We start from the raw sequence: 20,431 nt of genomic DNA on the forward strand, positions 1-20,431 counted from the left end.
GCCTTTACTGGCCTTCACTGCCCATGTGCATGTGTGCACACGTGTACGTCTGTGTGTGTTAAAAAGATGTCTTTATCACTAAGAATCAGGTTGTTGAGAAGTTGCCTTTCTAGAAAGGTAGATAAATACTAGACATCCATGAGACATGGGTGAGCTCTATTTCCAAAATTTAGATAGCAGAGAAATTAATAATTTGGGGCAATTATTAAAAATTAAGCTGTTTTAAGCAAGTTTCCATATTAATTAATACACCAACCTCACAAAGTAGATATTATTTTTCCCATTTACAGATGCATAAAATATCGGTTTTTTTCAAGGTCATACACCTCTATCTTATTAAAAACAAGTATTCTGTACTTGTCCTTCAAAGGTGACTTATTAATTCCTTTAGCTTTTAGGCTGAGTCTGGCTTCTTTTGAATACCACACCAGGTGACCCTGATCACACTCTTGCTCCCATGACAAACACAGGTAGGTGCCAGTAAGCAGGGAAGAATGGCATCTATTCAACAAGCTGCAAAGCAACACATAGATTACAGCAGAGACCGTCAAAACTGTTACCAAGCAAGTGTACCAGTAAAGAGGAATTGTTTATGAAACTACGTGTGCTTAAAAGAAGGTGCATTCTAGGGCCTCCCTGGTAGCGCAGGGGTTAAACACAATGCTATCAAGCTATGGCCAGCCACTGCAGCACATGGGATCCCCACGTTCAATCCCCTGCTGGCCAGGGAGCAGCCCACATGGCCCAGCAGACCTCTCCTGCCTCACCCGCTGCTTTCTTCAGCAGTGTATTTCAGTAGATCTGCCTGTTTTGCTCCCCACTCTTTCTGGTGAATCCTCTCACCCACAGCATCTCTGGCTTACATCCCAGTTCTTGTATGCATAATAAATAAATCTTTAAAAAAAAAAAGAAGGTGCATTCTATATCCCTACTTCCTGTAACCTTATTTTGATCTATTTGGGTCTATCAAAGTTTCTGAAACTAATAATCATACTTTTAGTTCTCTGAAATGGCTCATATCAAGAAATAGGATTAATAGGGTCATTTCCAGCCACTTCCCATCACAGCACAAGGAAGAAAGAACATTTATTACAAAGTCTTCCCAATGGAATTACGAACTCAGGAAAGTTTAATTATTTGACACTTTTCCAAACACCCTTTAAGGTGAGAAAAAATAATAGGAAACGGATCTTTTCTATTCTCATGAATCAGTGTTATTATGCTCTTGCTTTAAAAATAAAACAACTTTAATCACTAAAGAGAGGCCTGACTTTTCACAGATAGGATAGCACAGGACATAATGAAACCAATCATCCAGGTGTTTACTATCACTCGTCAATACCAGAATATTAGGTCGGAGTTTATGACCGATCATATGCAAACATATGTCCTTCTCTTACCAGACTGTGGATTCCTTTAAGGACAGCAGCTCTGTCTTCCTACTTGTATCTTTATGCTAAGTACTCAATAAAAGTTTCAGGAATGAATGAGTAAAACAGTCAATGGAGATATAAATAGGAACCTCTCAATAGCCATCCATTACCTGCATATATATTTTTTTTCTATTATTACAAAAAGTTCTCTGGTCCATTATAAAAATTGACAAGTGAAAACTATACCATAAGTGAATGCTCTACTTTAATTTCTCCATAGATTTTATGTATTAAAGTGACATCTAGGTAATACTATAAGTCAAATCGATTTACATTAAATTTCTGTATTTTATTATCTGGCATATAACAGAGTCCAAATCAATATCAAGAGATTTATACTCAACAAACATGACAGCTCTTCTCCAAAAATCAGCTTAACTTTTTTTTCCCTCAAGGTTGTGGTATTCTTTTCTACTTTTCTTTAAGTTAAAATCATATTCCTGTTAAAAGATGAGTCTGGAGTCCCTTTCTATAAGTCAATATCATGGTAGGCAGTCAAAGAATATCAATCCCATTCTTTTGCTTGGAAATAAATTATTTCCACTCAACTAAGACAGCTCAGTAGCTTTCTACAATGGAAATTTCTATATTTGCAATAGGGAGAAGAAACGCTGTTATAGTAGGAAGCACCATGAGATCTGCAAGTTGAATCTTGACACAGCCAGCATCTCACACAACCAGTGGGATAGGACCCTCACAGCAAAAAACACAAATTAAAAATATAGTTCTTGTCTAGCTACTGTAACAGTCTAAATTCCTTTTGATCAGTACCATTACTTGGGTTAAATGTGTAAAAAGACAGAGAGAAATCCTAAGTACCCTGGACAAGTATGGACAGGAATCTTATCAGGAGATTCCAAACCTTCTAGAAATGATTGAAAGGGATAGCTTGGGACTGATAACATGAAGAAAAAAGGGTGAAGTCCTCAACCAAAGGGTTTCTATAGTGACCCAAAGACCTGGGAGTCCCAGGTCAACCTGTGTGGTACCTTTTTTTATTTTAATGGAATCAATTGCCCCCAGAACCAAATATAAAAAGAAAAAGCAAACTATCTGCAAGCTTAGTTTAGAATGACAAACTTCACAGCAATCCTTTTTTTTTCATTTTAAAATGTTTGCTTTCTTTTGCTTCCTTATAAGGTCACTTGAGCAGCCATAAGCCCAGTCAGGAAGCTCAGCCCAGGTGGGCAGGGGACAGACAGACCGAAGGACAGGTGTCCTCACCTGGGCCAACAGTAGAACTTCCTGGTGCTCTCTGCCCTGGCTTCCTCCCCCACTGCTCCATCCTGAGGGCCTGCTGGGCTCTGTTTCTTAGGCTTCACCTTGGAATCCTTTTCTCCTAGTGAAGTTCTGGACCCCAACCTGGCCAGGACTCAGTCTCCCCGCACCAGTGCCTGAAAAATGCTCCTTGACCCACTGATCCGGGGAGCTAAGAAGCTCATGTTTCAACCCACAAACAAGGAGAAGCACGGGATTTAACTCAACTTCCTAAGGAAGAATTTGAGAAGAGACCCTGGAAAGAGGTTTGAATCAGGCGCCAGGAAACCCCCGTTCTCGCCTGAGCTCTGCCTCCCCTTAGCTGTGTGGTGTGGGGTGAAAGGTTTAACTTTCCACATCCAGGAAATAGCCTGTTTGGCTCTCCAGGTTCACTTTGTATTTTAAAAGTTCCATAGTTTTAAGTCTCTCCCAAATGTTTTCTTAACTGAGTGCTATGAGTCGCTTTGTGAGAAACTAAAACACGTCCAGAAAAAAGATGGAAACTGGGGCCTCCCTGGTGGCGCAGCGGTTGAGCGCTGGGTTGCCAAGCTGCCTGCAGCCTCTGCAGCGCCAGTTCGATCCCTGGCTGCTCCCCGGCCACCCGAGGAGGGTCCCACATGGCGCGCAGACCTCTCCTGCCGCCCCGCTGCTCCCCTCAGCAGTGTACTTCGGTCCTTCTGCCTGCGCTGCTCCCTGCTCTGGCTCTGGTGAATTCTCTCACCCTCCCGTACTTCTGACTGTACCCAGTGCTTGTATGTATAAATCAATCAATCAATAAATCTTTAAAAAAAAAAAAAAAAGATGGAAACTGTGTCTGTTTTGCTGCGTAATCCTACTGCCCCACTTTGTTTTTTAAGGAAAGGAATTGTTGGATTAAAACAAGGAAAGATTCACTATCTAGACTTAAATAAAAAGAGGTGTAAGTATTAACAACGGCTTTTATGTCACCTTTATTTTCCCAGGCCTCTGAGCTCACGTGACACTGGATTTTTTAATTTTACGATGGGCGCTAAACTATAACAAAACCAGCCTCTTTATGCCTGGTGGGAAGCATGCATATCCACTGGCTGTTAAAAATTTCCTATGTTATAGGATTTTAATGAAGAGACTGAAACAAAAGGTCCAGCCCTCCCCTGGGCCCGGTGAACAATGAGTTGCAGACACTATCCCAGAGAGTGGGTGGGCTGTGCCCCAGCCAGCTGTGCTGATGGGCCACAGATGTTCCAAGAAGCACAGGCCAGCGTGTCCTCCCCCAGACAGAAAAACAAACATCAAGGGCAGCCCAGAAGGAGCGCGGGCTTTGAAACAGGACAAGACAGCCCGGGTGTCCTAAGCAAAAGAGGAGAGGCCAGGCCAGTGCACCAGCCCAGACTGAGTGAGAGGCGGGGGGTTAGGCTGCTTCCAGAGGTCAGTGGGCTTGGGGCTGCAGAAAGAAGGGGTGCAGGAACACTCCCTGGGCACCTGCTGTCTGACCTCTAAGACTGGCCCTAACGTCTGCCAACCACCTGCCAGACAGAGAAACCTGGCAGGTCAGGGCCTGGTCAACTTGAAGCTGTCTTTGGGCCCAGAAGGGGTGGGTCTCGGCTTGGCAGGCATCCTCTGTAGTCTGTGGGGTACATCTGTGCTTGTGTGCGTGCTTGTGTGTTCATTTTTGCTTACTTAGTAGAACTATCCCTTCAGATCTTTACAAGTATTGGCCAAGTGGTAGTTGGATCTGCCAGGAGATGGGCAGCCCTGGAGTAGGGCGAGAGTTGGAACTCGGACATGGCCATGGCCAAAAGCAAAGCCAGGTGGCGCAGGAAGAGTTTTTCCCCGGCAGGTATCCTTGGGCCTGGCCCGGCTGTCTCACAAACCAGCAAGCCCAGGGCTGACTGTTACTGCACTCCACGGTCGACAGTTCCCGAGCCAAGTGGATAAACACTGACATGAAGTGAGCAGAGCAGAGACCCTGTTGTCTAAGTTAGTAACAGCCAGCGTCACGGGCACTAGGTAAGACATCAACCTATTTACCTACCCATGTTTTCACGTATTCGTTTTTTTGCCAGCTAATGTCTATGTGTGTGGTCAAGAACTGACTACAGAGAATCATTGCACTGAGCTCATGGCAACAAAATTGAGTGATTGATTTGGACTCGTTCATACTTAAGAATCTGCTGGGTGTGGCTTTGTCATCTTCAGACCCTGCACACCTCAGTGGATCCTCCTGGGGAGGTGGATGGAGGGATCTGCTGGACCTTGTGTCTCTAGGCCTGAGCCAGACTGCAGGCACCTCACGTGTCTGTGGAGTTAGGTCCCTCTGGCAACTGTTGGCAACATGCTGTGGATGCATTTGTGTCTACAGCAAATATTCTGGACCAGAGTGTCAACGCTGGGAATTGCTGGGGTTTACTGAGCACTGTGGTGACGGAACTTTCCAAATGCACAGCAGAGGCATTGGGTCTCGAGCGGATGACTGGCTTTGGAGAGGACTCAGTGCCCAGCGAGGCTGGGATGGAACTGTACAGGTCTCCCCCAAGCCCTCTATAATCACGCCTTGGCGGTAGACCACTGTGAGCTATTGCAGTCAGACATATCCAAGTTCACAGCAGCAGTTTCCTGAAGCCTGTCCATGCTTAATTCACTAATAATTAAGAAAATGAATGAAGCCTAGGCCAAGACAAGGGTTGGGAGAGGGAAATGCATTTAGGTTTCTGGAGAGATGCAGCAAATAAACAACTCTCAAGGAATAGTGAACCCGGGCAGAGAAGCGGGCAGCTCTTGCCTCTCCCTAGCAGCTTCTCTTCACTGGCGTCGGCACGCGTCCCAGGCGCCCATCCTTAACTGTCCATCTCTGGTCACTAAGCTGTCGCCAGTGGCTTCCTGTGTGCACATTTCCATGGCAACGCGGGAGCCACAGCCCAGTGCCCCCCACCTGGCAGGCCACCTCCCTCGACCCGCCATTTAATCCCTTCTCTGCACCACCGGCATCTTCCTAAGCAACTCTGAGAGCACCCTGCCACAGCTAAGACCCCAGCGACACCTGACCACCTCCAAAATAAAGACTAACTCAGGATGATGTGAGACCTTTCCTGACCAGCTTTGATGACCTTTCTAGATTCTTCTGCTGCCCTTGCCTACCTGCCAGCACATGGATACTCCTGGCTCCCTGAGGCCCTTCTGTAGGCTGCTCAGCCCCACCCCAGGGCCCACCATCGCCCTTCATGAGCAAGCCTGTGCTGTGCTGAACTCACAGAAACCTCCCTGGGCCCCCCACCAGGCTGAGGGCCTCAGGCTGTGCAGATTGTCTCTGCTTGTCCAACAACCAGCATGACATCAATGTTCGCCGAGTGAACAAGCAGTTGGGTGTGGGAAATGGGGATTGCTCTATGCAGCTGCACGATCACTTGGGGTTTCTGATGAGACCATGCAACAGGTGAGACCAGGAAGCCCGTCCCTGCGGAATGTCTGATCCCTGAGGCAGCACCCGTGTGTAAGCCCTTAGGAGACCTGCGGGGCACAGAAGTCCCCTGCTACCTTCTCAAGTCCCCTCATTACGCAGACCACATTGCCTGTAAATGTGGCAAACTATAAATCAGCTAGATGTGCAGCGTCTGCAATGACCAGGCGCATCAGTTCAGTTCACTTTTTGCAGAGCTTACTTTTCATTTTTGTTTCTTGGCTTATGTTTGGTATTACAGAGAAGCTTGTTTTTAATCAATTCTTCTGCCCCGCTGCTCATCTGAGGTCAGGGGGGCACCCTCTTTTCTGCTCCCCTGATCTGCCACCCGGGGACAGACTCTTCATCCTCAAAGGCAACTGCTGCTGAGATCCCAGGCTCATCCCTGTGTCTAATACACAATAAGGACAACACTGTTGTAAGAACTTGGCAAATGCAAAGATGAATTTCCAAAAACTAGAGTTTGACATTAAAAACCAACAGCCATGGTTTGCTACTCTGGTAGAGATACTCTGCTAGAGATTTTATTTTCTACTTGGGGAGAAAAAAAATTATAATTATAATCTAATTATAATTATAATAAAAGATATTCAGTGGATACTAGAGATCAAGAATACATTAAGTCTCCATCTGCTAATGCTATCTCTGTCTTAAGATATCTTGGTTTGAATCTTCTTCTGTGTCTATTCATCACATTTAATATCCTAAGATATCCATTACTCACAGCGATAAAACTATCTTTCTACCCTCACAGGTATGAGTGTGGCCTGCACTGCACCAATTCTACCAAGTGTGTGCTACCAGTTCTACCATTCTCTCTGGCCCATTTAAAATGTGAGCTAAACGTTATTGGAACAGCAAAGAAGAGGGAAAAGGCAGAAAGACAGGAAGGGAGGGGGTAGGAAGGAGTGTGTACTGACGTGGGGAATACACTAGACGCGGCCAATATTCTCTCCTAAGCAGAGAGTCAAATCTTAGATTGGTCTCATTTAGGCAGGTAACATTTTATAGATGTTCTATTTCATCTCATTATGTACGTAGTTAATCTCAGCTCCTCACTTAATCTTCCATTTTCCTAAGCACCATGTGGTATTTCTAACAAAGATCATGTCAGGCAGTATCTGCTACAGTGAAAACAGGCTACTTCCCTCCTATCTTGAGGAAAAATGAAAAAAATGGCTAAAGAAATTTGAAAACACAGAAATCAATCTGACAGCCTTCACTTGAGCAGCTTTTGCAGGATATACCCCAGATCCCTGAGTCCCCCCAGGTCACACTGTTTTCTGTAGGAATGTCCCAGCCTCCCTGCCCCCCATAACATGGAACACATATCAATATGTCCTGCAGACGCCGGCCAGGGGGCATGGAGACACAGCCATCCTCGTACCCTCCCTGGGTAAAGGAGCCTTCTCCGCTTGTACCAGAGTGTGGGGCTCCAGGGGAGCCTCCTGGTCAGCGAGGAAAACTGGGGTACCCACATTAGCTGAACCCCACTGAAGAATCAGGGGTCACAGCCAGCTCATCCTCCTCGCCTGCAAGACACCATCTTCAACTAGTAAAGTCAGCTGAGGCTGCCGCTTCCCGGTGGCTGACCGGGAAGCGAGTGCAGAGCTGTTTTTCAGAGTGATTTTCCTTCTCACTGATCACTCCTCTTCCTCCAGTCTCAGAAAATATCGCCGAGTTGGCAGCATTCCCATGTGATATTCCTTAAAATTTAGTAAGTTGGACAAGAAGGTTTTAGTTAAATTAAGGAACACATGAAAGTTAGGATAATAATAATAATCAAATGTTCCCCAAACATTTTCTTTTCCTGTTGTATTTCTAATAAGAAAGACAGATACAGTGTGATCTCACCTACACGTGGGATCCACAAGAAGACCACGAAGCTCATGGATACAGAGAACAATGGACTGGCGGGCTGGGGTGGGTGTAGGGGGACAAGAGGTAGCGATTTAGCTATAAACAAACAAGCCTGAGCACCCAGAGACAGGTGGTGGCTGCAGGTGACAGCCTGCAGGCTGGTCTGCACGGTGTTAAGGGGGGTCTTCCACGTCCCCATCACAAGAAGAAATGCTTGGTCACTGCATACGGTGATGACTATTAACTAGATGGCCACAAACATGTATCATGTTATATGCCTGAAACAAATACAATGTTCTGTCAATGACACCTCAGTAAAAATATATAGGTTACAATATATATCTTCAACACACGTGTGTCTACACGTATATTCCCATCTCCAGGGGCATCCAACTCAAGCTCAGTTTAAACATTCAAAATAGCCACAGATATACCCATAACTCACCTCTTATTTCAACTTCATTTGCTACATCATTTAAGTTCAGAAGAACCGGCAGCTGGGCTGAAGTCTGGCGTCTATTAACTGAATTTCGATCAAACTCTTTGGTGCTTTGAGACATGCCAAGTCAGCTCACCCACGAGCCCCCGCTTTGCTCCCCACCCCGTCACAGTGCCTCACCCACGCACTGGCCAAGCATCCCACCGTGTGACCTCAGCTCGGAAATGCCCCTTCTCCGAGTCCCCGCTCCACTCAGCAGGAACTGACTCCATTGCTCCCACGTGCCAGGCATTGTAGGGACTTGGTGACTACAGCCAAGGTCCCAGGCCTCACGGAGTTCACATCAGCAGCAATGAACATCCATCCGGGGACGCTAGCAGTGCCTGCGAGGCACGTCAAGAAAAAATAAATAAGCCAGAGCAAAGTGAGGGGACCAGGAAGGGCAAAGGGCCGGAGGGCTTGGCAATCGCAAAGGCCTCACTGGCGAGGTGAGAGCTGGGGAAAGGCTCGAGGGAGGTGAGGGAGGCCGAGTAAAGAGCAGAGGGGGAGCAGAAGAGGAGGAGGCAGAGTCCGCCTGGAGTGGCAGGGGAGCCCCCCCACCCCTGGAGGCCAGTGTGGCCATGGCAGAGAGAGAGCTGGGCAACAAGCAGAGAAGGTGGTGGAGGGAAGGGGCGGAGAAGCCGAGCAAGGCCTCCCAGAGGTGCTCTGAACAAGGGAGCGAGTCCTCCGACCTGCTTTTTGAAGGCTCACTGGGGATACTTACTGCGTTGATGGGAAGGGGCAAAGGCAACACCCAGAAGACCTGACAGGAGGCTTCTGCATTAACTGAGGCAAGAGCAGAGAGGGCTGTGCCTTGGTTACCGCGGTGGCGGTGCTCACGGGGGAACTTAACTGTCCTCCCTCCCCATCCTATGCCCCAAAGCCACTTTCACAACCGCCCCAAGCTGCACCTTCTTGGGTCACCCTTCTGTGGGCTCCCTTGGCCCAACACACTCTACAGTCCTCAAAAGCTAATCCTTTGCTTGCGGTTCAGAGAAAGAACACCCCCTCCCACCGGAGTCATACCCCCAAAGACCCTTAACTCCGTCCCCTGAGAGGCTTGCTTCAAATGACATCCGGCTCTTCCTCATTCCTGAACTGCCCCCCCCCCCCAGCCCATTCTGGCCTTTCCCTAGTCCCAGGGACACCCTCACTACTGCTCTGAGCCAGATTCCTTCTCCCTCCTGCTACTGAACACTAACCGCTGGGCCCCATCCACTCCCTTCTTAGCCCAGCTAGAAACAAACTTCGCTGGCCATGTGGTCCTCATTATGGACCCCGGTACTCCTGCTCCCACCATCACAGGAGCCTGCTCATCCACCTGCTTTCTTCCAACTCTGGCTGCCTGCCAGGACCCCAAAGCTTCCTGGATCTTCCCCTAGTTTTGTCTCCCTAACTCCCTTCTTCATAAATGAAGATGCACCCTAAAATTCAGGCCTGTGGAGGCACTACGGTGCTCACATTACTGGGTGAACCAGAGTCATCCTCAGCATCCCTGGCTTCTCTCCTCGGCTGGACCCCTGGATCCCACCCACCTAGAGGGCTCAGCACCTGCAGCCCCTCAGTTTATCATTTGCAGAACAATTCCCATGGGACAGGCTTTTGTCATCACATGAGTCACATTTTCCTGCTTATTATTAATACTCATTATCACCCCTCCGACTTTTGAGCAATTTGAAAGCAGGAAACCTGACTTCTAATTATCTCAGAAGGCTGAGTGCTTTGCACAGGTAATAAAACTTTAAACTATAAACTAAGTAAGTACTTGCCTCAACTCAGCTGATCTGTTTTCCCCAAACTATGCTTTTCTTTTCAAGGAATATTTGATAATAAAACAATGATCTGTCACTGTTTTCTGGAAAAGGTGTTACTCGAATAAGGGTCAAAAATTCTCATCTCCTCAAGTCTGGCATCAATTCGGAAATATCTATCCAGATTTTCAGGTATGCTCAATCCTAGATAAGAACAAATTTCCCAGAATCCACAATGTTCACAGAGAGTTGTATTGTTGGTCACTGGATTCTGACTCAAAAATTTCGAGGAATTTGTCAAAAGAACACTTTTGAATAAAAAGTCCAAAACAAAGTATTGAGATTTTTTTTTGGCAGCATATAAAAAAAATGAGGACAAAACATTGGAAAACATTTTTTTTTTCTTTTCAACAGGACAGATGGGAAATGAGATCAGGACTTCCAGGCCCTTTGTAAGTAATGGGGCCTGGTTTCCTTTCCAGGTCAGTGGTTTGTAGATCAGTATCAGTCTCATGTAAGAAGAAGAGGAAAAGAAACACAGGAAAATAATCACCAGGATGTTATTTAAAGGGAAATGGATTGACCACATTTTCTATACAATGCTGAGAACATTCTAGGATTCTATTGTATTAAACATTTCCAAAAGTGAAAATTTCTAGGATTGCTAATTATTAATCATCTCAGCTCCATATTCTGATCTTTTAAATTCTCTTACTGGGAGATTTGACATTGACTATATGCCATGAAATAAGTAAGAGTGGGAAGAGCACTAAGAAATCACCCCTTCTCCTCACCTTGCATACAGATTAAAGAATAGTGACAATTTCACACAGAAATCCTGTAAGGACAAGCTCTTTGTTTTAATATGTAACACACATAACATAACATTTACCATCTTAACCATTTTTAAGTGTAGATTTGGTAGGAACATTCTCATTGTTATGCAGCCTTCACCACCATCCACCCACAAAACTCTTCATCTTGAAAAACTGCCACTCTGTATCCATTAAACATCAACTCCCTAGCCCCTGGCTACCATCATCCTTCTGTGAGGTATGTCACAGAGTCGGAGTGACACATTTGTCCTTTCATGCTGCCTTTCACTCACAGCATAATGTCAACAGCAAGGTTCATCCATGTCATAACATGTTTCAGAATTTCTTTCCTTTTTTAGGGCTGTATAGTACTCTGCTGCATGTATAGACCACATTTGTTTATCCATTGATCCACTAATGGGACACTTGATTTACAATATTTTCACCTTTTGGCTCTTGGAAACCATGCTGTGTAACCTGGTATACAAGTCACTCTGAGTCTCTGCTTTCAATTATTCAGGGTAAGCCCTCCAAAATGGAATATGACATATTCCTTTTTCTTTCTTCCACACAAACTCTACCCTGGGTTAGTTTATATATAGACAGTAAGGTCTAATGTTTTTCAGATAAATATGGTACCCATAAGTTGCCTCTACCAACATATTTTTTAACAATTTACTACTTTTTTCATATTTATAACTTTACACAACTTCATGAACATTAGTGGCTATGTAACAAGCTAGGATACAAGGAGCTCAAAAGCCAGGTACAGAGTCAGCCGCTGATGTCAACCGTTACAAGGATCACCACCAGCAGAACCATCTGAAGGAGTCCACTTGAAGGAAATCAATGGCTGACCCACATCAAATCCTATGTCCCTGACAAGAAAGGGAGGATTCTCAGGCTTTACTTTCAGCACACATTTGTCATTTATTCAATGACAAGTCAACTTGTAGTTCTTGATGTAAAACATTTTAATAACAAAGCTGATCACCTCTGTCTAGCTGCCTGTTAACATCTACCTACTACATACCCAAGGAAAAGGAAGTTCTCAGACTTATGTCAAGTAAACGCACTATGGATTAAGCACAATAAAGGCTTATCAGCCATCAGAATGTGACTCTTTATGACTGTGTTTTGCTATCATTTCCTAATCACAGAAATTACCTAATTTCTACCAAAACATATCAATGATCCAGCAAGAATTTTTACCAACCTGGTCACTGGCACGTCCACCAGTACATAATGACATTCCTCTTTGTTTCCTGAATCACAGAAAACTATGAATGTTGGTATTAAGTCAGTAGTACCCAGCCCTAAGTATTTATCTGCAGAATAAGCAGACACTAATACAAAAAGATTTACACACCCAAATATTCAGAGCCACGTGATTCATAAAGGCCATTATCCACAATACTCATTGGCAGCTGACTGGATAAAGAAATTGCAGCATATACACTCGATGGAATACTACTGAGTCATTAACAAGATGAAATGGCACCTTTCGCAAGAACACAGGTGGACCTCGAGGGGATGATGCAAAGTGAAGTCAATCAGAAAGTGAAAAGCAGTTACTGGATGGTTTCACTCATTTGTAGAATATAAATAACCAAAGAAAACCAACTGGCCAAACAAGAGAAATAACTGAGACCCTGTGAAAAATGTGGTGGTGACCAGAGGGGACGGTGAGTAGGGCCAGCAGGCCTATGTGGAAGCATGGAAGGGGCGTTTTGGTGGGTTTGGCAGAGAGCAGTGAAAACGTGCCCACAACTAGGTGTGCAGCTAAACCTCCGAAATCAACCCTAATGCCTAGAGTGCAGAGATTAGGCAGATGTTGAGGTGGGTGGACAGGTGTGGGGAGAGCCTCCCTGGTCTCAGCACGGGGTTGACACTAGAACACAGAAGGTATAAGGAGACATTAGTGAAAAGCCCAAGAAAACGTACTTACACACAAATATAGAGTGGGCACTGGAGGAATTAAGAAAAGAGGGAAGTCACCATTGACTTGAACAGCTTTGAAGACATGGGATTTGAAGTGGCCTTGGAAGGGAGAATGTTCTAAAAGATGAACGAGATTGTAGCATGATATTGCTCAGCATGAAGCCAAAACAGAGAGAGAACAGAACAGAACCCAAAGCAATGGGTCCAATTTTGAACAAAAGAAGTGAGGTTGGCTGGTGAGGGAAGGATTAGAGTCAGCATTCCTGTCCCTGGTCACGCAGATAAAACTCAACTTCACAAATGGTCTCAGGGCTGAGAACTGTCCTTCTGTCTCTTCATAACAAACATTCACTTCAGGTTTTGTGTTAAACACTCTTCTTCCGCCCTTAAAACATTCAACAGACTAAGCTTTTCTCCCCTTTAAGACTCACTTTCAGAGAGCACTTAGCGATTCTCAGAGCTGACAACACCCAGTGTCCTACTTGTACAAAGGTCTCATCACCACTGACATTTTAGGCAGTTATCATTCTGAGAATTTCACATGCATTTCTATTGTTTTAAGAGTTAACTTTTTTTTTTTTTTAGGATTTATTTATTTATACAAGCACTGGGGTACAGGCCAGAGGCACTGGAGGGTGAGAGAATTCACCAGAGACAGAGCAGGGAACAGAACAGGCAGAAGGACCAAAGTACACTGCTGAGGGGAGCAGCGGACGAGGCAGGAGAGGTCTGCTGTGCCATGTGGGAATCTCCCTGGCCGGCCGGGAATCAAACCCACACTGCAGAGGCTGTGGACAGATTCACAGCGCTGTGCTCAACCCGCTGCGCCATCGGGGAGGCCCAAGAGTTAACTTCTTTTAACTACTAGATAGAAGACTGCAAATCAACCCTCGGCACGCCTTGTGTTCAGTATCAGACCCATTTCCTAACTGACTTGCTATCTTTTTTCCACAGGAAATCAAATACTTTCTTCTGAACTAATGAGTTTGCTCTGCCTCTACAAATACAACCAGACTTATGCTCCTATTCTGCTTTAAAAAACAAACAAAAAACAGGGACAGACAGAAGGACTCTGTGGTGTCGCTAAGACATTTCCCACATCCAGCTAACTAGACAGTTATTAAAATCACCAAGAAATCACAGTAAAAGTATGGAAATTCCCAAGAAAACAAATAACAGCAACAACTTAATAGGACCCATCACAACACCCATCATGGACATCAGAGCTCAAGTGCCAGTTTCTGAATCTTTGGAAACACTTTCCAAACAGAAAGTAACTCTTGCTCACTCAGTCTCGGCGTTGCAGCAAAGTGTGGTGAGAGTTCTCCACCTTTCCTAGATGACTTGTGCCCAGTATCCCCAGAGAAGGAATTACAGGAAAGGGACAAAGGAGTTTTTCTCAAACTTTCAACCATCTGATTCTACAAGGACTTGACTCCAGGTTCCTTGTCCCTGGAATAACAGAGGAGACTAAAATTCATGGTATCAGGTTTCTTTGGTGAGCTTGCTTCTCAGGCCATTTTGCCTTAGGGTTGCAAATACAACTTCACATTCTAAGCTACAAAACTCTAGATAACTGTGTTACCAGAATGAACACAAGGGAATACATCATGTTCACAGAGACTTGAGATAACCTTTAGCTTCCTCAGAGCACAGTGCAGGAGAAAATGTCAACACAGTATAATCTGTAATCATCTGATTGAACTTCTGCTAATAAATTTGTCAACAAAATCACAGGCCATAGGCATCATTCTGAGGTTTCTGTTTATTTATCCTGCAGCTGGTTGGTCTACTCAGGTACCGATGTTTCCAAAACACCCCATTTTTCAGCCTAATCTGCAACCATCTATCAGTAGAATATACTTTGGCAGCAACCTCACACTTAAAGGTCAGTGGCATCCTTAAGGCCTTCCTTATTTTTCCAGAAAGATCTAAAGAACAAGCAGTTTCTCCACATGTGTCTCTAACAAGCTAAAAAAAAGTGAACATTTGGGAAATTCTTCACCTTTGCTGTAAACCTGAGTAGCTTAAATTTGATGGGGGGAAAAAAACTTCAAGAAATAAAACTGAACAATGGTTCACATGGAAGTTTCTAAAGACAATTCAGCAGGCAATGATCTATAGATAGCAGGTGATGTTCTGGGGAACAGGATTAGAAAGAATGTCAAGTATGTCAATAGTGCCTATTGTTGTCTTACAAGTGTGTCGTGGGTTTAAATGAAACAACAAAGAATTCATGAAGCTGTGCAAAGAAAAAAAACAAGGCAGCTCAATTCACAGAAGACAGGGCTTGGAAGGAAACAGCATCAGGGGGAGAAGAAGGGAGGCCCAGGGGAGTGAGGGAGGTAACCAGAACCTCTAAATAGTCTGGGGTGACTCTAGGTTGCCAAGCATCCGAGGCAGCTGGGTTCTCGCTCCTCGAGAGTGTCACAGCTCCTGTGGGTCCCTGAGCTGCAGGCCACGAACAGAGAGGCTTCGAACAACGGTCTCAAGAGTGGTTCACAGTGGGAGCTGTGCTGAGCAAGGCCTCCGTGGGCAGCTCCTGCCACTGAGTAGAGAGGGAGACCCCAGAACATGCCTGGGGATCTCCACCCTCTTCTCTGGGAGCTCACATGCAGCTCAAGGCCTCTGTCATCAATCTCCCAAAGGATGCACGACAATAATCCCTCTCTTCCCAGCAATTCCATCCTTAAGCTCTAAGTTGTGAGCAAAAACCCTAAATGAATTCAAAGAAATCTCGTAAGATGCACGAGGTACTGTGTCCATTCTTGTTTGTTTGTTCTGACTTTTATTATTATTATTATTAAATTTTATATATTTTTTACGTCATTTTTCATTTTTGCACGATGTATGCATTTTCATCTTGGTTATAGTCCCCATACAATTCCCACACCCTGCCCGGCTTTGATCCTACTCCCTCCCCACCCCCATAGCGTGGCTCTACTGTGTCCATTCTATCAGCCCAGAGTACAGCACTTTTATTCAGGATAAAACACACACACTTGAAAAAATGTTTCTTATGTATAAATGCATACATGCTATAGATACATATACTATATATACACACATATACTATATATACATACATACTAATAAATATAATATATATTCACATCAGAAAAAATACCACTAAAAGATAACTAAGTCATGAAGAAATACCTGGGAGAAAACAATGACGTAACTTTTCTCTCTGAAATATATTTTATCTTTGAAAAATTCTAAATTAACCACACAAGAAGTCACCAGATGGAAAAGAGAAGTTAGCAAAGATCAACCACATGGTCCCATTTACAGAGGCGGAGAATTATCTACCTGAAAGTCATCGTAAGGGAAGAGCAGCATCTCCCTTAAACCGTCATTGAGAATCTGTGTCTTCTTCTGAACGATGACATTTTCATAATCCAGTGGTTCGATCAGCTTTGGCTTGGCCTGGAAAGTGAAGAGAGAAGCAACTGAAACACTCTGACCCATAAAAGCAGTTCCTTAAGATGAAAGAACATGGGTCTCCCCGGTGGCTCAGCGTTTGAGCGCTGGGTTGCGAAGCTGCCCGCAGCCTCTGCAGTGCCAGTTCGATCCCCGGCCACCCGAGGAGGGTCCCACATGGTGCGCAGACCTCTCCTGCCGCCCGCTGCTCCCCTCAGCAGTATACTTCGGTCCTTCTGCCTGCTCTGCTCCCCGCTCTGGCTCTGGTGAATTCTCTCACCCTCCCGCGCTTCTGACTGTACCCGGTGCTTGTATAAATAAATCAATCAATCAAAAAAAAAAAGATGAAAGAACATTATACATTCAACTATACTTTTTTTTTTTTTAAGCAAGCGAGTCTGTTAGTTTTACTATCGAGAAGAATCAATTGGAAACAAGAGATAAAAGTTGTTTGCAAAGGAAGACACGTCAGGGAACTCGTGCTCAGCAGGGATTTAAGCACAGAGGGGGTGGAGGGAACAGCTAGAATTGCCCCATGGGAGTTGCTGACCATGCTTTATCTTTACCCCTTAGCAGTTACCAATATAATAATTCTTTGTTAATTTTCCATGCTCAATTAACTGATGTGTTTCCTGTCTCTGGACTGAGACAGACATATGTTTATACCAACTCAAACATATTACATGATGTTTCTCATCTATTTGATTAAACTTGCAGTGTTTAAAAGATTTAATAAATGAAAACTAGGAAAGTATTCACAAGATGGTTTTGCCTGTATAGCACACCCAGTGATGTTTTTGTTAGCTAGATGTGCTGGAGCGGGGCTGTACCCACAGAACCCCCTGGACGGGGCACAAACCATGATGAGGGATCAAATTCCATCCCCTGATGTCTGCATGCAGCCCAAGCCGAAGGGGGCAATGCCTGTGCAATGCCCAGGTCATACCTCCGCCCCTGATGTCCTGAGGGAGGGGACTGCTGGGAAGGGGGTGGGGCTGAGTGGCCATCTTTGGGAATCCTTAGCAGAGACCAATGAACATGGGCGTCCTTTTTCTCATGGGAGCTGCTGTGGAAGGCAGTTGTCCCACCAGCAGCATCTCTTTGGCCCTTCCCTCCCTAGATGTAGGGAGCCCTGGCCTTCATGTAGTGTAATTCCATTTGGCACCACTGGCAGGTACCTGAACATTCTTCTCCCTCCACCCTTTTAAAAAATTACATTTTTTTTTCTCTTTTGCTGCACTAAAGGTCCTTTTGTTTGCATTTATGGCAGCAGGTGGCCAGATCCAGAACCTGTGAGTGAGGCTCTGGCCTGATAACAGTGAGGTTCTGGGCCCTTTGCCTGGTAAAAGATAAATTATTATTTTTCCCTGAAGGTATTTTGGAATAGGAACAGCATGCAGTGCTGTGGATGTTTTGATTACCTCGCCTTTGTCGGTCACCATTATCCTTCAAGGTGTTTCACACAGATGACCACATTTAATCCACTGTTAAATTAATTAAACAAGGAGGACATTCTTTGGAGGTGCCTCAAATGTCCTGGCACCTGCACCATGGTACCAAAATCTAAGCCTGTAAATGCCCCAAGGTTATGAAATTAAAACAAAACAAAACAAAACCTGCTAAGGACAACTAATCACAGATTGCCAACTAGGCTTTAGGCTACAGACATCAAATTATTTCTTGTCTTTGCTTCCCCATTTCTCTAAATATGTCTTCCAGCTCCTGTCCCGGAGAACGCCTAACCACTGCTGGCTTGGCAGTGCCCAATCTGAATGGATTTGTTCAGTCAGGTAACAGTTTAACGCACTTACAATGGCTCAGTTTATCTGTCAACATCATTTAACACCACTATGAGGTAGGTGTGGAAGCTAAAGATCACAAATTGAGCTGAGGGCCTGAAGCTGCCGTTGCGTCACTGGCAGATTGGACTAGAACACAGTCGTCTGTCAAACAGAACTTTCTTCTCCAGGCTGCCCTTTACTGGGCTGTGCTCACCAAAGCTCAACCACAGTAAATGTGTGCAGCGTTTATAAGCCAACACTTCTGTCAGTGACAGACGATGTGTATACAAGAAAGTTCATGGGATTGATTTCAACAACAGGGAAGGTTTCATGAGAGAGCAAGCCATCTTCCAAGGACCATGACGATGTGGAAAGTGCTCAATGAAACTACAACAACCAGAGACCTGAATGGCCAGAGGTCTGCAGAAGCTGCAGGGAGCACTGTCCAGGACGGAACCACAGAGGTGTACAACGAGAGCAACTCACCTGCTCCCTCGGGTAAGGACAAAGCAAAAAGCTCCTGCTTCAAACACAATAGCTGGCCCAAGACTGTCCTCCACCCTGGCCTTTACGAGAAGCAAAGGAAGAAACTCCGGGGGAGGGGCAGGCTAATGGTGGAGACTGGTGAGGGAGGCAGGAAAGAGAACAAGGAGAGGGAGGAGGGAGAGAGAAGTGACAGACACCTGGGGGGAAGGCGAGAGGCAGCCAATGCAGAGGAGGGAGAGACATAAGGAGGAAGATAAAGATAGAAAACGAACATACAAAAAGAAGTCACAGAAGAGAGGCCTTGGGAGACTCGAGCTGGGCCTGGGGGAGGTCACACCTCTGGATCCACTAAACTGTGGGTCACCAGCACAACCAGCAGTTCTTTAAACTGATGACTCACTGGTTACAGCTGTTGACTGTGGTCCAGCTCCCCTAAGCAATTCTAGGGCTCTACATGAGTGGGGGGAGCCTCTTAGGGCAGGGGACTGGCGGCTGCAGCATCACTGGGGACAGGAATGCCACACGAATAACGAAATAAAATCAGGCTCATTAGCAGCTGCCAGCCCCCACCTGTGGTTTAGAGAAAAGAGCTCAGCGAAAGGCCTGGATCTTAGAGCCATCACAGCACGCAGACTGAAGTTCAGTCCCTCCCCTGTGACACAGATCCAAGAGTGAGTGGTTGATTTTCTTTCTTCGGAACAAAGATTCTGGTCATTTATAGTTTTTATGGAAGGAGTTGGAGAGAATGGTGTGTAGTAAAGCAAATCAGACACACAAAGGCAAATATTGATGTTTACATAGTAGACAACTCAACAAAGCAAAGTGTCTATACCAACTAGCAGACTCTGATAAACTGACGTTTCTGAGGTGAAGAGGAAAAGGAGGGTAGTATAGCTCCCCGCTAGGCCACCACCACCGGCCAGGTGAAAGGGTACAAGGGCTAGTAGTAGTGAGGAGAAAGTGGGGGAAAAGAGAATTACTTGAAAAAAAAAGCAAGTCAGAAAGATTCCGGGTCCACAGTGACCCAGACTGGCTGATGGCTACGGATAGAGACAGTCCCGGGCCTTCAGAACCACCATGGTGTGAGCCCCCGAGAATTCACCAGTTTTCAGTTCTCTGGGACACTCGTGATGGCCCCGGCCAGCTCCCGAGTCTGTGATTTTCCACCACAAGCACACATGGTTGCGTTGCTCTTACAGCGTGTGAAAGTATAACTCAGCCTCTACACCAACTGTTAGAGAGTATAAATTCCATGAAAAGGGCGGGTTCCATGTTCCCTACTCCCCCTAAGGAAGGGTGGAGATGCGCAGCAAGAAGACCTGCAGGAGGAGACGCGTGGTGCTGGCGTGTGAAGGGTGTGACGGGGGGCGTGCTCACTTCTTGGCAGGAGTCACGTGAAGTCGAGATATGCAGAGACGTGGGTGAGGGACCCATGGGGAGGCTGGCAATGGCAGCTGTTAGCTTAATTTGTACTGTGGTTTTGCTCCTTTTGTCCCAAACTTGCCTGGTCCCTTCTGCCCCTTCCTTTTCTATGGTTCCCTGCCAGAAGGTACCTTAGATTGGCAGCAGCCTCACTTTGGGCCAACCTGTTTGGCTGGGCATCTCCCCACGAGGGATGGGTGAGTTTGGGTGCTCTACTGGGAAACTATATCCTTCCTCCTCTTTTCTCTATGCACACTAATCTTATTAAAGTTCTTTCACCCTAAGAGAATGCTTTGTCTTTATAGGGTGGATGGCTGAACCCATTTAGATCTTGCAAATTTTGGGGTT

General features: G+C 45.5%; 1 protein-coding gene across 11 annotated transcripts in view; it reads right to left on the bottom strand.

The window, feature by feature from the left end:
- The window catches only part of DOCK9 (dedicator of cytokinesis 9), a gene marked incomplete at both ends in the record, with an annotated part of 234,149 nt that overhangs the window by 112,652 nt on the left and 101,066 nt on the right, over positions 1-20,431 (bottom strand). For all 11 annotated transcript variants that reach the window (XM_084234772.1, XM_084234762.1, XM_084234770.1 and 8 more), the window contains one exon: positions 16,284-16,400. In XM_084234772.1, coding sequence (XP_084090898.1) covers positions 16,284-16,400 — 117 coding nt within the window. The remainder of the gene's footprint in view (positions 1-16,283; positions 16,401-20,431) is intronic.

This window comes from Talpa europaea (assembly GCF_964194135.1).
Source record: "Talpa europaea genome assembly, chromosome: 6".
Lineage (NCBI taxonomy): Eukaryota > Metazoa > Chordata > Mammalia > Eulipotyphla > Talpidae > Talpa > Talpa europaea.